Source organism: Trematomus bernacchii, unplaced genomic scaffold (genome assembly GCF_902827165.1).
Source record: "Trematomus bernacchii unplaced genomic scaffold, fTreBer1.1, whole genome shotgun sequence".
Classification (NCBI taxonomy): domain Eukaryota; kingdom Metazoa; phylum Chordata; class Actinopteri; order Perciformes; family Nototheniidae; genus Trematomus; species Trematomus bernacchii.
The window spans coordinates 200,480-212,979 of NW_022987827.1; the positions used below are offsets into that span (position 1 = coordinate 200,480).

The following is a 12,500-nucleotide window of genomic DNA, read 5'->3' on the forward strand; positions in this document are numbered from 1 at the left end:
CCGACATAAAGAGTTCCAACAACACAAAGCCAGGTTGGGATGGGCATCGACATATAATTATAGTTTCAAATATCCAGCATCTTTGCACGGCACCTTTTTGATTTATGTTTTATGACTCTAACTCATCCTCACTACTAACCATCCTATCTCCCCAACAGGACTGAGTCTGTGTTATCCACACGGCTGTATGCTCCCTCTAACTCTCCCCTGCAGTACCCTATCCAGGGTTTCAAAGTACGACCTATGACCTCCACCCTCATCCCAGGTATGCTACACCGTACAGTATGTCCTTTCATTACTCTGCATTGTGACACAACAGAAAGCTGTGTTGGGTGAATCGTGACAAAATACAATAAAAAAATTAAAGCTGCGAGCATTGATGAGCGGGTTCGCTGTTGTCCGCACGACATAACGTTTTCCAGACTAGGCCTTTAGCAAATGTAGGGAGTTTCTGGCCGATCGGACAATGTCTATAGGAGCTGCATCATTATCAGACCTATGAAGTTTTGGGCTGTTTGGAGCATGTTTACCGGAGTTATTTGAAAATCGTGTTTTATGGCGGGCATTGTGTTTCCTTGGCTGTGGCATTTGACAACATTTTTTAACTGACACTTAGACGTTTTTGGGCTGGATTGTTAGCCCAAAGTGAAGTTTGGGGCCTATTTGAGCATTTTCATAGGAGTTATATCAACATCATGTTTTATTGTGAGAAAGACGTTGCCATGGCAACAGCTTTTGAATGAAAACTCACAAGTGGCACATAGACATGATGAGGGCCGGACCATTAACCATCATCTGGTGGCGTTTGAACCATTTTCCTTTGAGTTACGACAACATCGTGTTTTAAGGCGAGGGAAGCGTTGCTATGGAAACGCCATAAGATGAAAACTTAGATTTGGCGTAGAGCTGTTCAGGGCCGCAGTGTTTACAATCACGTGACTTTTGGGGGCATTCGGAGCATGTCTGTTGGAGTTATCACATCACCGTGTTCCATGGCGAGGGATCGCCTAGCATCGAGCGAACATGAAAATGGGCGCCACTTCATGGCTACGCCGTGTGGTGAAAAGTTTAGATTTTAGATAACTTTTCATTCCCCTGGTCTCAAGATGCTATTTTCAAAATTTGGAGTCGAGTATTGTACCTCAACACCAAATTCAAAATGGCCGACTTCCTGTACGTTTTTGAATACACCTCCAAGAGGCTTTTTGGTTCGTCTTCGCACTTTAGATATACATAGCAAGTTTCATTCAATTACGCAAAAGCGAAAGTGGGGGGAGTTCACGTTAAAAATAGAAGTGGGCGTGGCTTGCGCAATTTTTTACACAAAGTTCTGGAACCCATTTCACGTGTCTATTTTCACCATTTCTTACACGCGTGAACAATTTGGTCAGTTTTCATATATGTTGCGGGGGTCAAATGTGCGTTCAAAGACGGCAAATAATAATCATAATAATAATCCTATCGATATCAGTAATGTGGGAGCTACCTGCTGTAATGATTTCGGCCCCTTTTTCTGTCCTTTTGCCCGTCGTCTTCCCTGTTTTGTGTGTGTTTGGCAGGGTTGTTTACAATAGGGTCTTCGCCGACCTCTGGTCTCAGACCCTAAAAATGTTCAGGAACTAGTGAGGCAGGAAGCTGGATTGTGATGTTTGGTTTGGTTTGATCACGCCCTGATATATTTGCGTTATACAGATTATGTACTGAGTCAACAAAGCCAGAGGTGAATGTGTGTACTAGATTTAACTGGAGATTATGAAAGTATATTTCATTTTGATTTCAGGTCTAGCACTGCATGCAGAACAAAGAAGCAGCTACACGGTTGGTGTGATCCCACAGATACAGCTGATCTTCTTCAGAGAAACCTGGGCTAGTGTTTGGCCGGTTAATACAAGCTGGCTGCTGAGTGTTTATATAATTTACGTCACATTTAGAACACATTGATGTTATTATTATTTTGCACTTAGTGAAGATTTGAAGTGATTTTGAAGTGAGGATGAAACAGAAAACAATACTGTTTGATGACGAAGGCAAAGATATGTCATATTAGAGTCACATGAAAAGGACTTTGATTTATATATTCTTAGAAACGATCAGATTGTACAGCAGCCATTTTGGTGTGGTTCTTGGGCAAAGGGACTGCAAATATCGGGTACAGATCCTGAAACTGAGAATCTTTGAAAGCCTATATTCATTGGATTTTGAATTCAATTACTTTGTAATTATTCATCTTATGCTAAAAGTCTTATTGTTGTCATATTGCTGGGAAAACATTTATTTCCCCTGAATATCCAAAGTTCAAGGTAATGAATATTATGAAAGAGACTTCCCAATCTCCATGGTCTTTCAAACATTATTTACCAATTGGACTGACTTTAGGGGGTGTAGCTGCTGATTTCGACACTGTGTTGTGAAATGGCTTTCTTTCATTTCTGTAACATTCATAAATTATGAAAAGTGAACAAATGCATTCCAAAACAAATTGGTTCTGAAATCCTGTTGCCCAACCTGAACTTTTCTCAGACTTCTAATTTTTTGCAAAAAAATCTCAAAATACAGATTTTTTTCCTCAAAATTCTGGCTTTTTCTGAGCATCTTAAAATCGACGTGATTCTGAAAATCGCAGAAATTCAGACCCTTTCTAAAAACTACGACTTAAAATGTAGACTTTTATCTTCAAATTCTGACTTTTTGTAAAAATCTCAGAATTCTTACTTTTTTTCAAAAATGAAAACACTATTTCAGAAAATCTAAAAATACCGATTTTAATCACGAAATTCAGACTATTTTCCCAAAATCTCAGAATTCTGACAGAAATTTCTCATTTTCTGACTTCTTTCTGAAAATGTGGACTTCCTTTCAGAAATGTCGAGGGATTCTGACTTTCCCTCAAAATTCTGACTTTTTTGTCAAAATGTGGACTTTTTTCAGAAAATGGTGCTGGGTGTATTTCCCTAATCCCTGCTCCAACAATAAAACGCAGGGAAACAGTTTCTGCACACCAGCCTTGAGCAAAGAGTCCTTGCGATATAAAAAGTTTACATTGGATTTGATCATTATCTGACAGGTTTCCCGAAATCCTTTGCAATGAAATGTTAACGTTTAGGACGCAAAATAATTGATCTTTATTTTTTCAGCCCATCTATTTTTCCAAACTTTTTCGTCCTTTCCTGTTTTTCTTGATGTATAGATTAGAGAATAATGGTACATTTTCTTTATTGGTTAAAATAAATGATTGACGATTTACTGAGGTGTGTCGATTCTAGGTCTTTTTGGAAGTGTCCAAAGGAGTCCTGAAAACAGTGATTCCAGCTGGAGGAGCGCAGGTCCAAGGTGAGATTTAACCACATCTGACTGGTTAAACAAATAAATAAACAATATCTGACAATGGTTGACATTCTGCATTTACTTAAGTAACTTTTCAGAACAGATTTAAAGTAGGATCAAGAGCATCATTGCTAAACTCTGTGCACTGTCTGACAGTGATTGTTTTTTAAGAGGCATAGCCGTAGCGTAAGGCGCACTCAATAATTAAAAATAACCAAATTCAATTATTATAGTAATTATATAATGAAGCATCATTCATTTTTGTCTAAGTGTTCTCTCTTTAATATTGTGGAAAAACACAACAGGTAATGGTGAGAGCCGACTGATGATGGAGTCCAGTAGCCTGGAGGCCCTCAATGAGCTGCTGGCTAATGTGTCCTATACCAGCACTGTTTACCACATACACACCGGAGACCTCGGTATGCATTTGAGACATTAAAAATAATCCTTATTTAGAAAAATTGTCTTTGCAGAAAGGAAACTCACAAAATAACATGCATAAGACCTATTAGACAAAGTGTAATCAAAAATAATTCCAAAATCATAAATTTCTCAATGCTTTGTACAGGTTTGTTTGTATAAATGTGTGTTTCCGTGTGTGTTTAATCTAGAGACCTTTAAATGTGTTAGTTTGCTCACTAATTGCTTTTATTACCTAATGTATTATCAGTAAGACACAGCTTAGCTTTCCTCTTCTGTTCTCAGCATCCTTCAAGTTTGAGGACCATGAAGGTGTGTTTCCCATTACCATCAAACAGCCTCAACCTCCAGTCCTGTACGACATGGGAAAAGGTGGGAGTTCACTCAGCGTGGGGATAACACACTCATTTATTCATGGCAGGAAGGAGCTGCTTCTCTTCTTTGTGGAATATACATTCAGGCATCAATCAGTGATCTCATATAAAAGCTAAAATGCTGTGTAGTATATTCCAGACTACTTCACCAATCCTGTTAATGTGGACCAATGTAAAATCAGTTACCGTTGAAATAATCCATACCTAATTCAAGACACAAATTGAACTGATCTTTTCAGGTCTGAAAACGTAAACAGAACAGCCATGAGCTAACAGCATGGACAGTGGATCTCATGATGTCTTCTGGTGTCTTTTCTTGAAATAACTCTTTTTCTCTTTATTTCAGATATCAACTCTCAAGTCACCATCACCACAAAGACGTTCCTACGCTACCCAGAAGTCAATCGGTTGTTGAAAAGCATCCGGGAGTTCTATAAAGACATAGAAGTCATCATCGCAGATGACAGCTTCAAACCAGAGAGCATTACTGGAGATCACACCAAACATTTCATCATGCCTCCAGGAAAGGTACATTTAAAAGTGGCACTATACAACACAAATGAGCATTACATGGAATTTAACTTTAGAAAATAGAAAAGGCAGTGAGTTAACAAGGGGGGGCATAAGGCAACCTGTTTTACCTCAACTGGACCGATTTATCATCACACAACTTTGCAATATCCCTGGATGTTAGGGGGGGCCGAATTTCGAAAAGGGCCACTGGGCGCCCACTTTCTCCCATCTCAAAACGGTCTCTACTTTCCAGTTAATAACTGACAACGATGGTCCAATCATGAATCACATTTTCCTCCATCAGGGCTGGTTTGCTGGCAGGAACCTGGCGGTCTCCCAGGTCACCACCAAGTACTTCCTGTGGGTGGACGATGACTTCCAGTTTACCAAGTGGACGAATATCGAAGAGATGGTGAAGATAATGGAGGCGAACCCTGAACTCGATGTGGTAAGTCAAAGCAAGACAAGTCAAGTTTTATTTATATAGCACAAAAAAACATGAAGGATGTAAATACAAGAATAATTTAAGCTGCGAGCAGCGATGAGCGGATGTTCGACGATCCATGCAGGTTCGCTGTTGTCCACACGTTGGCGCTTCATGCAGGTGTCTTGAGGACTCGGCCGTTGCCAAATTTGGGACGTTTCGGGCCGATCGGACAATGTCTTTAGGACTTACAGCAGTAACATAAACACCGTGTTTGATTGTGAGTAATCTGTCGCCATGGCAACTGCATATGATGACACCCCATATTAAAAACGGCCTATGATGATACCCCATAATAGATGTAGAGCTGTTCAGGGTCGGAGTGTTAATGATAGTCTGAAGTCTGGTCCCGGTTGGACCATTTTCCATGGAGTTACAGCGACATCGTGTTTTATGGCGAGGGATGCGTTGCCATGGAAAAGCCATATGATGAAACCTTAGATTTGGCATAGAGCTGTTCAGGTCTGCAGTGTTAACCGTCATGTGGCGTTTGGCGGCGTTCGGAGCATGTCAGTAGGAGTTATGACATCACCGTGTTCAATGGCGAGGGATCGCCTAGCAACAAACCTGAACATTGGCTCCACATCAGGACAACGTTGTGCGGTGAAAAGTTACGACTTGGATAACTTTTCATCCCCCTGGTCTCGAGATGCTTCTTTCAACATGTTGAGGCGATCGGATAAAATCCCTGCAGTTGGAGTAGATTGTGATAAAAAGTGTTTTTCCAACGCCAAATTCAAAATGGCCGACTTCCTGTACGTTTATTTATACACGTCCAAGAGGCTTTTTGGTTCATCTCTGCACTTTAGATGTACTTGCAAAATGTTGTTCATTTACGGGAAAGGGGGGGGAGTTTACGTTAAAAATGGAAGTGGGATTGGTTTCCCATTCAAACCTTTATAAACCAACAGCAGTATTTTGAAGTCAAGTCTCTGTCCGATAGGAAGTCAATGTAAAGACCTCAGAACTGGAGTGATGTGGTCCACTTTCTAAGTGCTAGTGGGGACTCGAAGACACCATTACAGTAGTCCAGTCTACTGAAGATGAAACCATGGACACGTTTTTCAAAAGAGTCATAAGTCCTTTATTCGTAGATATATTTCATCAAGGTGCCAGTAGGCTGACTTTGTAACAGTTTTAATGTCACTGTTGAAGAGAGCTAAGCCAGAAGGTAAAGCTGTCAATACCGATCAATCTTCGTTCCTACCCTCACTCGAGGTCATGTAGAGGGGAGGGCATAACTTTAAGAACAACATTGTGAATTCAAGCTGCTAAAATGGGTTTTCTCCGGATGTTGGCTGGCGTCTCCCTTAGGGATAAGGTGGGAAGTTAAGTCATCCAGGAGGGACTTGGAGTAGAGCTGCTGCTCCTTTGCATCGAAAGGACCCAGTGGAGGTGGTTCTGTTATTAACCTGTTAAGCCCGATAGTGGGGGTAAACAAAATGCTTTTCACAAAACTGTGTCCCAGGGCTTCTTAACATTTAACAACCTATCATTGTGTCATACCCACTTAACGGGAAGAAACTCAGCTAATTGACGATATTAACAATTTTTACCTAAACAAAACACAAGTCTAACGCCAAGCCTCTGAATTAGCACTAAGCGAAAGGGTGCTAACGCACTTAGCACATAACTGCACAAAGTTGATATCATATGAAAGCTGAGATTCCACAGATTCCAATGGTATAAGTATCGTCACTGTGCGACCAAAACTCACGGCAGCGAAAGCCAGCAAAGACAACACACAACTCCACTTTACGGGGCCAAAATGGCAAATACGTCGTACCTTTGCTGTTTTATGATCAAAAGTTGTGTTCAATGGCATTAAAACGCATATAAACGCTGCTGAAGGTTAATCCAATATCTCTGTGTCCCTTTGAAATGATTACTGATAATCCATCATAACATTTATGTCAATAAACGTAGTTTTCATATAGAGTGTAACCCAGCTTCCGGTTTTCAGCATTCTGGCTGCGCATCACTCTCATTCACCAATGGGTAATGTTTAGATGGATTTAGGAACTCCCTCTCGATTCTATTGGCTCTATCGGTTAAAAAGAGGTGTCAATCACCAAAATCGACATATGGGTTTCAGAGATACGGCAAATACACCCAAATGACCCCAAAGGTGTTTTTTTTTTCTCTAAATCTCTCTAAAAAGGTCAAATGTCACTTGTTTTGCATCAATCTTGATACAGAACAAGTGACATTGTGTCTACTATCCCATCATTCAAGGGTGGTTTTCACTATAAGTAATGTTTTTTTTATTTACTATGTTCAATCTGAATTTTTTTTTTTTTAAAAACATCCATATTGATTTTGACTTTTCTACATCCAACTCACAGGTTTATCATTGCTTTGAGAAAAAATATTATTAATTTACCCCTTTTAGAAGTGAAGAAGTCATTTGTTCTCGGCATGTCATTTTCGAGCCTGAAACCTGAAAAACAGGCTCAGGGCTTAACAGGTTAAATAAATGAGCATAATAGGAGACCTTTAAGGTATCTGGAAGCTTTTTGACATCCTCCTGGACCCTGCTTTTTATATATAGTCACATAATCATTTATCTGTACACACACACAACATCTATTGCACTCCTTTCTGTAGTCCTCCCCAAGGTTTCTAACATTGTTCCTCGTTATTTTGGTGTTTCTTTCTAAGCACTTTATAATCAGTTCTTTTGTCTCTCTGTTCCTATCAGCTTGGTGGGAAAGTAAAAGGAAGCCAGTTTGAGTTCACTATCAACTATGAGGAAGGAGACGAAATGGAAGGTGGCTGCTTGAGCAAGTTTAGGGGCGGGTTCCACTCTCTTCCTGGTTACCCACAATGCTCAGTGACCAATGGGGTGGTCAACTTCTTCCTGGCTCGTACAGATGCTGCAAAGAGGGTGAGATTCGACCCTCAGCTCAAGAGGATAGGACACTCAGGTAGGTCAACACCAGCCTATATTGATCTACAATCAATACATTATATAGGGATTTTCCATTCTGACGGGGCGCTTCTATTCTAACCAGCGCAGACAGGGGGCGAAAGAGAGTGAGCGATACAGGGAGAGAAACACAGAAGAAGAGTTGAGTTAGCGGCAGATCTGGGTTGCGGTCGAATTGTCAGTTTATTTTAGGAACCTTCCTAACGGAGGGAAATGACCCGGAAGTACCTCAGTGGCCGCCATGATAAGAGCTGTTCGAATTCCCTACATCAGGGGTTTTCAAAGTGTGGGAAGGTGAGCCTCCCCTCAGAGAACATAAGAACAGCCGCGCCCCCCCCTCCCAATTATTATTGCTATTATTATTATTATTATTATTATTGTTGCTATAATGCTGGGGTATTCAATTGCATTTCAAAGAGGTCCAGTAAGAGAAAATGTCATTAAATGCTTTGTTTTCGCTGTCTACCTTCCGCCATTTGAAATGACTCCGACTGTTTCTCTCCTCTTGTCTCGTCTCTGTGTGTGTGTTTGAATCTATCGTGCTGACTCACTGACTGCACCGATGTGATTGGCTGAGTAGCGTCACCTCCTTAAAACATTAAACAATAACTTTTAAAATCCTTTTTATCTTTATGTTTTAAACATATTTTTTAAACATTTTTTAAATGTTCAACATCGTGGATAAATCCTTATATTCTCCCGGCAACACACTGAACGTCAACTTTGCCGTACCGTGAGTCTGCGTCTCTGATGCGCACAGGCGGATGATGTGGGGACTGCTCCTAGTACTAGACTCCTGGTACTAGGATGGGTTAAAAGCAGAGAACACATTTCACTGTGTGTGCTGTGCGTGCTCTGCATGTGTGACCATTAAAGAGGGGTTCATCCCTCCGATTCTATTCTATTCAATGAAGACAGGAATAAACGCAGATCATCCTCTGGTTGCAGCCTTGACCGGTACTTTTGACTTGCGGATGGAAAGTAGCTCAAAGCTAAAATCAGGCATATTTACGCTTGACGCACTTTTTTGTTTTAAGTGTTCATTAATGACACTTGCCAAATGACCCTGCCAAATAAACGATTACAAAAAAGAAATGGTGGCAGGACAAGCTAGGTCTCAGTTCTCTCACTGAACAGAAGAAAGTTGGGGTGGGATATAAGAGGGACAGACAGAGAGACTGTTTCATTGTTAAGATGTGTTGAGACTGATATATTCTAAAGTTATCAAGAGAAAGGGAAACTCAAGCTGCTTCTACTCAAATCAAGCACTTTCATTTAAAATGCACAATTTTTCCAGAAGCTATTTTATTTATTTCCTCTATTTTATTTTTAAATGCAGCCCGAGAAGAACATTATACATACTGTATCTACAGTGTTATATTTCTGTATAGTTCAATGTTAAATATTGTCTAAATGTTTTTTAATTGTACTTTCTTTTTTTGATTTGACAGTCAGTTGTTGATTACATGTTTATACAGCTATATGGCTATTTATATCACACTAATTCATAAATGAAGTTAGACATTATGAAGTTCTGGACCTTTTCTGGATTCTTTTTCTCATTGGACTTTGTTGAATTTGAATTGAATACCCCCGGTCTAGATGGTAAGCAGTAGCAGGAAGTCCACACTCTTTCAGTTTTCACTGTCCTTGAGAGAGGTATGCCTTTTTCCTTAAATGGCAAATGTCTGTCTTTTCTTCCAGAGTTCTTCATGGATGGCCTGGGCTCCTTAATGGTGGCAACATGTGGCCATGTGTCCATTGGCCATCTCGGCTCTATGAGAAAAAAGAAGAACAAGATGAACTACAGCAGCTTCAGGCACCCTGGGTGGAGTGATCAAAAGTCAAAGATGCGTAATACATTCTTCAAAAACTACCTGAAGTGTCTATAATAACGATAGAAGATAATGTAGAGTGATAAAATGGCAATAGTGCATATTCATATATCAATAATACAAGAAAAATGTTCCTTATTTGAAAGTTTCTGTCTGTGTCAGTGATAATACTTTTGTCACACCAGAATATTTGCAAAAGTATGAATGGCATTATAATATAGGAGAGGCTAATGTGTATATATGGGTAATGTCAAGAAGGCTGCTCCACCGGCCCAGTTTGTGGGCCGGTGGAGCAGCCTTCTTGACATTACGGGGCTGCCCCCACTATCAATCTATCAATGTTTTTGTATAGTATACACTAAGTAGTCAGGTGAGCGTCAGGCAGGACCACTACCACCAGTAATGAGCTCAACTCGACCAATCCACGCCTAGCCTAGACGCCACTCTGGTCTCTTGTCAATATAATAATAATATAATACGTTTATTTAGTATAGCACCTTTCACAGAAATACAATTAACAAAGTGTTTCACAAGAAAGAACAAAAGTTAAAATGAAGACCACAGAAACATGAATACAATAACAACATGAGGCAGAAATGAAGGGTAACATAAAAACAAAACACAGACCATGTAGCGTCCCGAAAGGAACACACATCAGAACAGAACACATCACAAGGAAGCAGCCTGAATGCACCTGACCGGCCACATTCACCATCTCTGGAGGATGCCTGGGGGCTAAGCCCAAACCTCCTGTCTGCTCGACTGCTTCGAAATCCTGGACTGGGATTGGCTGAGAGAAAACGTGTCCCGGCAGAGGTCATCCTGCTATCGAGTACATTTTACATTTTTTACATGGCTGATTTCCCCCCTTTGACTGGGGCCTCAATTTGTCAAGTAAAGACAGCCGGTTATTGATTACTTTTAAAGCTCTTAACGGCTTGGCCCCTCCCCTATTCATTAAAGCCTTTAACTAATGATGACACTACTTGGTTTCACTCTACATTAATGTTTTATTTGATTTTTCTTTCTTTTCTCAATTGTTTTATTGTTACTGAAACATTGTATATTTTACGGGTTTGGGTATTGTCGACCGCATGCTCTGTTGCCGCCTCAACGGCTATATATTAATCCATGTAAAGCACTTTGTAACTTTGAAGTCCTGTATAATAAAAGTTATTATTTTATATCATTATTATTATTATATATGGGCTAGGCAAGTTAACGCGTTACTTAATGAGTGGAAAAACTGTCTTTGTAGAAAGCCTTGTCTTCACAGAGATCACTGTTTGCATGCAGACTCACCAAAGGGGCGTGGCCAGTGGCAGCTCCAAAGGGGCGTGGCCAGCAGCAGCTCAGTTACATTTAGGGCCAGAATCAGCACTTTTGTAACAATGCTGAAACAAAGGGGTATGAGGCTACAATGGGTGATCTGTTTGGTATTTTGATAGATGGCCCTAAAATATATTCTTCAAATATAGCATAATTGGTCAGCTTTAAAGTACAACCCTCCACCAGCAGCTGAAGCAAATGAACCAGAAACAGGATCAGAATGGGTTTATCACCAAGTAGGTTTACACGTATGAGGAATTTGCTTTGGGGTATGTGATGCATTCAAAGACACGGAAAGAAGAATACGTAGCAAAACAAATCAAATATAAAAAGGACTTATAGGAGCCAATTAACACTGTGGGTATAAAGGTAGGAACCAATGTTTGTGGTTAGAGGTTCCGCCGGAAAGCCATACAGTTTTTGAACACACACGGAGAACACAACGGAGAACACACACAGACACACGGAGAACACACACAGACACACGGTGAACAAACACAGACACACGGTGAACACACACAGACACACAGTGAACAAACACAGACACACGGAGAACACACACAGACACACGGTGAACACACACAGACACACGGTGAACACACACAGACACACGGAGAACACACACAGACACACAGTGAACAAACACAGACACACGGAGAACACACACAGACACACGGAGAACACACACAGACACACGGTGAACACACACAGACACACGGTGAACACACACAGACACACGGTGAACACACACAGACACACGGAGAACACACACAGACACACGGAGAACACACACAGACACACGGAGAGAACACACAGACACACGGTGAACACACACAGGACACACGGTGAACAAACACAGACACACAGTGAACAAACACAGACACACGGAGAACACACACAGACACACGGTGAACAAACACAGACACACGGAGAACACACACAGAGAACACAACGGAGAACAAACACAGACACACGGAGAACACACACAGACACACGGAGAACACACACAGACACACGGTGAACACACACAGACACACGGTGAACAAACACAGACACACAGTGAACAAACACAGACACACGGTGAACACACACAGACACACGGAGAACACACACAGACACACAGTGAACAAACACAGACACACGGAGAACACACACAGACACACGGAGAACACACACAGACACACGGTGAACACACACAGACACACGGTGAACACACACAGACACACGGTGAACACACACAGACACACGGAGAACACACACAGACACACGGAGAACACACACAGACACACGGA

At 41.0% G+C, this 12,500-nt stretch overlaps 1 protein-coding gene across 1 annotated transcript in view; it reads left to right on the top strand.

Annotated features, from left to right (window-relative positions):
* Positions 1–10,120, top strand: part of LOC117499369 (beta-1,4 N-acetylgalactosaminyltransferase 1-like) — a 12,261-nt gene extending 2,141 nt beyond the window's left edge. The window contains exons 3-12 of the mRNA XM_034151712.1: positions 1–33; positions 159–265; positions 1,781–1,818; positions 3,264–3,330; positions 3,630–3,743; positions 4,030–4,116; positions 4,465–4,646; positions 4,936–5,079; positions 7,817–8,042; positions 9,749–10,120. The exon at positions 1–33 is cut by the window's left edge and continues 99 nt beyond it. Coding sequence (XP_034007603.1) covers positions 1–33; positions 159–265; positions 1,781–1,818; positions 3,264–3,330; positions 3,630–3,743; positions 4,030–4,116; positions 4,465–4,646; positions 4,936–5,079; positions 7,817–8,042; positions 9,749–9,936 — 1,186 coding nt within the window. The 3' untranslated portion in view covers positions 9,937–10,120. The remainder of the gene's footprint in view (positions 34–158; positions 266–1,780; positions 1,819–3,263; positions 3,331–3,629; positions 3,744–4,029; positions 4,117–4,464; positions 4,647–4,935; positions 5,080–7,816; positions 8,043–9,748) is intronic.
* Positions 10,121–12,500: the final 2,380 nt, after the last annotated feature.